Source organism: Papaver somniferum, chromosome 8, assembly GCF_003573695.1.
Source record: "Papaver somniferum cultivar HN1 chromosome 8, ASM357369v1, whole genome shotgun sequence".
Lineage (NCBI taxonomy): Eukaryota > Viridiplantae > Streptophyta > Magnoliopsida > Ranunculales > Papaveraceae > Papaver > Papaver somniferum.
In genome coordinates this window covers 86,426,489-86,430,710 of record NC_039365.1, presented here as the reverse complement: position 1 = coordinate 86,430,710, position 4,222 = coordinate 86,426,489, and the positions used below count along the sequence as shown (strand labels likewise).

Sequence of the window (4,222 nt, the reverse complement as noted above, 5' to 3'; positions counted from 1 at the left end):
GGTTGTTGATTGAAATTGATTGATCCTTAAATATTGGTCTTTGGTACCGCTCAAGTTATTTCTCTTATATTCAATCGAGATCGAAAATTCCTATTTGTTTGATTGCGGATTGAATTGAGAAATTGAGATACAACTCTTGGATATACTTTTCTTGAGATTGAGTCTGACTGTGTAGTTGATTTTCTCGAAAGTATATTGAAGTTTGTCCATACAGATTGCTAAGCGAAATATTGGGTGTGGTTGTTAGACCCCGCCTTTTCAGTTTCTTCACAAAGAAAGTGAATAGAGTATAAAAAGAGTATGGATGAACAAAAGTAAGGTAAAAGGATTTCATGGTTTCCCGTTATATTTTCAATGAAGTGCAGTATATGCAAAAGGAAAGAGTCCCATGAGTCTACAAGGCGAACCAAATGGAATGGCGACTCTAAGAGCTGCAGTTGGTGATCAAGTAACGCGTAGGGATGAACGAGGTAGACCCCACCGAGCATTTTATACTATATTTGATGAGTATTTTACGAAATTCCCTTCAACCATTCATCCCTACACATATTATCTGCCGAAAACATGGGTAGCGATCTAAATTTTGGTTTTCACGTCGCGTCGGAACAAGTAGGCTGTTTAAGTTTCGAAGATGAGAAGAACCTTACCCAATGCCATAAAGATGATGTCCTTACGCCTACAAGAAAACAAATAATTTTACATTTCGATAATGAGGGAAACACTAATTGAAGATAAATAAATGAAGTTCGATGAATATATATGTTGCTCGTGTATAAGGTCCATAGATGTTAGATTAGCACTCCCATAGGACTTAGGAGGTAGTCCTAGCTGACGTGGACTGCTAATCTAGATGTTAGATTAGCAACCAGAGGACTAAGCCTTAACGTTTGCCTATCCTATCAAGTAAATATTTAAATGAAGTCCTTTCTTTCCTACTAATATTAATATATGGTCGTTCATTCATTTTATCTACTTTGTTTTCCTTCCTTGTTCTTGGAGAATGTCATTCAGGTCAAGAAGGTGAGCTCTCTTCTTCTCATCACTCTATACAAAATCCAGTTACAGCTTGCGAAACTGTGTCTTTGCGCTGGGGAACCACAAAAATAGCGTTGGAGGAGGTTACATCCACTAAGTCAGGTATCAAATTTCACCCCCTTTCTCTCATATCAGTTACCCTACCGGGATTTCATGAGCAAATTTCAGCTTGATTTTGATGATAATACCTCTTCATTGAAGAGAAAATCGAGAGATATGATGGAGTGAAAAAAAAGGGGGTTAATTATTTAAAAAGATTGTGTGGATTTTGTTTCTGATGGAAAACTTACTCGCCCTACGACAACAAATCAACCAGAAATAACAACTACAATCAAATGTTTGATACTTGTACCAGGATAATTAGCTGAGTTAGAAAAACAGTGGATTTTACATCACTTCATGCCTTGGTTTTTTTACTGAAGACTGAAGAGATAAAATGGGTTCCCTTTTATTTATTTAGTACTTTATAAATCACTATCAGATTATGTCTCTCTGTGTTATTTCATAGTTTCATTTGGTCGCCCTTGCTAAACTTACTAATGGCTATGATGATTAAGATACAACCGCCATCTTGCTTAAACAAATCCAGAGATGAGAAAGTATATATTCCCTAAAAACAACAAAAGTTTATGTCAATGAAAACAACAAGACCAGCAGCTACAGCGCATGGTTGTTGGTGATTCTAAACAGACATTTACAAAAATCACATTGTCTAAACAGCATTAAATGGACCACTTCCAGGTTTCTTTCCTTGTTGTAACATTGTTTGAATCACAGATTTTTTTTTCGCTACTCTCACTTTTCTTAAACTTTCTCCCATGTTGGGCATTTGTTTCAGGTACTTGGGACATGATTCTAAATGGATGTGCCATGACGACCTGTGGCAGCATGAGCATGGCTATGACGCATAGGATCATCACTAAGCCTATTGCAAGTAGGACAGCCTTTTCGGCTGCTTATCGTCTGCCTACTGTCAAGGCTGTTGCATTTCAGAAAACTAGGAACACGTGGGATGAGCAAAAATCCTGTCCTGTGAAAGGTATATCCTTATCTCTAGCTGACTCGACGTGTTTAAGAGGTCGTTGAGGTGTTTTTGACTCTCAGATGCACAAGTCAGTAAAATAAAGTACGAAATCGTAGCCACATGTCTGTTCAATAAATAAATAAATTGTAGCAACATGTGGGCGACATTTTTCGTATAACCTTACGAATAATCGGAGCACAGCCTGAAATTTATTGAATGTGCAGTTTGAGGCTGCAAAAGCGTAAGGAGATCGAAACTCTCTAACTGCACTCCTGCATTAGTACGAAAAGATAATTTCTTCTGCATTAAAAGATATTATAAAGATGCTAGTTGACTGAACCCTATGGAATCATATACTTGGTATATATACTTTTCGTATGTGGGGTTTATATACTGTTTATTCAGAAATGCTTTTCACGTCAGGATGTCAGCCATTACACCTCTCTACGTCATCAACCACTCTCTTAACTGGAAATCATGGTAGCCCGTTACGCACATCCCCAGTGTCACCTATGCAACACAGCGTGGCTCACAGATCTCACATGGTCCCCAGGGCATCATCCAAGGACGTTCCTACCAGTTTTCGATTCCCTCCAATGACGAAAAAGCCAAGGTGGTGGTGGAGAATGATAGCCTGTCTCCCGTATCTTATGCCTCTCCATGAGACATGGATGTATGCAGAGACAGCTTACCATCTTCACCCCTTCTTAGAAGATTTTGAGTTCATGACATATCCCTTCCTTGGAGCCCTTGGAAAGTTGCCCACCTGGTTCTTGATGGCATACTTTTTTGTCGCATATCTTGGAGTGGTGAGAAAGAAGGAGTGGCCTCATTTCTTCCGCTTCCATGTTGTGATGGGAATGCTCCTTGAGATTGCGCTGCAGGTGATGGGAACAGTGAGCCGTTGGATGCCTCTTGCTATATATTGGGGGAAAGTAGGCATGCACGTCTGGACAGCTATTGCGTTTGCATTTTTGTTTACTGTGCTCGAGTGCATTAGATGCGCTCTAGCAGGCATGTATGCTGACGTCCCGTTTGTATGTGATGCTGCATATATCCAGATCCCCTACGACTAATGACGTGATAAGGATGGTGATAGAAGCAAGTTGTTCTTTTTCTTTACTTTCTTTTAGATATCCTGCAATTCTCATTTTCCCAGGTTTAGTTATGTGTATGATTACTGGAAACAGGATGGAATTCAATGTGGCCGATTTTGCTTAGTTTATGAAAACTTATTAATTGGGGCCTTTGCCACTCAGAACTTGGACCAACTAGAGACTACGAGCGAGTTTGTTTTTTGCTGACTCGGCTCGAGTCAGATGTCAGATCGTTTGTCTTTTTATTTATTTTGAGTCAGATTTGACTCGGGGCCATTTAAGTCGGGGAATAAAATGCCCTTGGCTCATGGGACCAAGCCACTGACTCACATAATTTTGAGTCGGATGAGTCAAATCTAACTCAAAAAACAAATATATTGAATCAGATCTGGATGAGTCATGTGACGTCAGTCAGATCCAGACGATTTAGATGAGTCAGGAAAAAACAAACAAGGCGTACCTCTACTAGCCATTGAGACAGTTTGCTCCCCCAATTGAGAGCATTTTTTTTTGAAAAAAGGAAATTTTATTGTTGTTATGTAGAAATGCTGAATTGATCTTTTGCCAGAAGATCACAAACGGCAACTGTGAAATTGTCTATTGATTCTATTCCAGAAGTTGTTTCTCTTATTGTTTTAGAGATGTGGTCAGCTACTTGGTTATTATCACGACTAGTGAAAGAAAAAATACAATGAGTAAAACTTAAAGCTAAGTGCTTAATCTCTTTAATTAAATTTTTGTTCTCCCATTGAATGAGTAATGAGATTCCATTTATTGATTGAAATACAAGCTTTGCATCAGCCTACACATGAACCCTTGAGCATTATAGTCGTTGTGCCCAGCTCAAAGCTTCTCGTATCGCCATGCATTCACCCATCTCAGCACTTAATATTCCATTTGCGTATTCTCCCCCGACACCATTGCACTATCCTGTATAGTCACTGTTGATGGTGGATTTTAGTTCAGGGCTAAAATTGTAAAACCAAATTTAATTTGCTGACATCCTGCAAAGGATAAATCCATTTGATAAGCAATGAGCGCAGAAAACCTCTCGCTTTATTCAATT

At 38.9% G+C, this 4,222-nt stretch overlaps 1 protein-coding gene across 1 annotated transcript; it reads left to right on the top strand.

Moving 5' to 3' along the window:
• Nucleotides 1-415: 415 nt before the first annotated feature.
• On the top strand, nucleotides 416-3,317 carry LOC113305732 (protein TIC 20-I, chloroplastic-like). Its single transcript, XM_026554739.1, has 4 exons — nucleotides 416-470; nucleotides 922-1,137; nucleotides 1,874-2,074; nucleotides 2,483-3,317. Exons 1-4 carry the CDS (start codon nucleotides 416-418, stop codon nucleotides 3,133-3,135), a joined length of 1,125 nt encoding a protein of 374 aa, XP_026410524.1. The 3' UTR covers nucleotides 3,136-3,317.
• The last annotated feature ends 905 nt before the right edge of the window (nucleotides 3,318-4,222 follow it).

What these genes read in the sequence shown, in the direction of transcription:
- LOC113305732 (XM_026554739.1), top strand. Translation starts at nt 416, where the DNA reads ATGGCGACTCTAAGAGCTGCAGTTGGTGATCAAGTAACGCGTAGGGAT. An exon ending in GGTTACATCCACTAAGTCAG is followed by an intron (nt 1,138 to 1,873) that starts GTATCAAATTTC and finishes CATTTGTTTCAG; the next exon opens with GTACTTGGGACATGATTCTA. An exon ending in AAAATCCTGTCCTGTGAAAG is followed by an intron (nt 2,075 to 2,482) that starts GTATATCCTTAT and finishes TTTTCACGTCAG; the next exon opens with GATGTCAGCCATTACACCTC.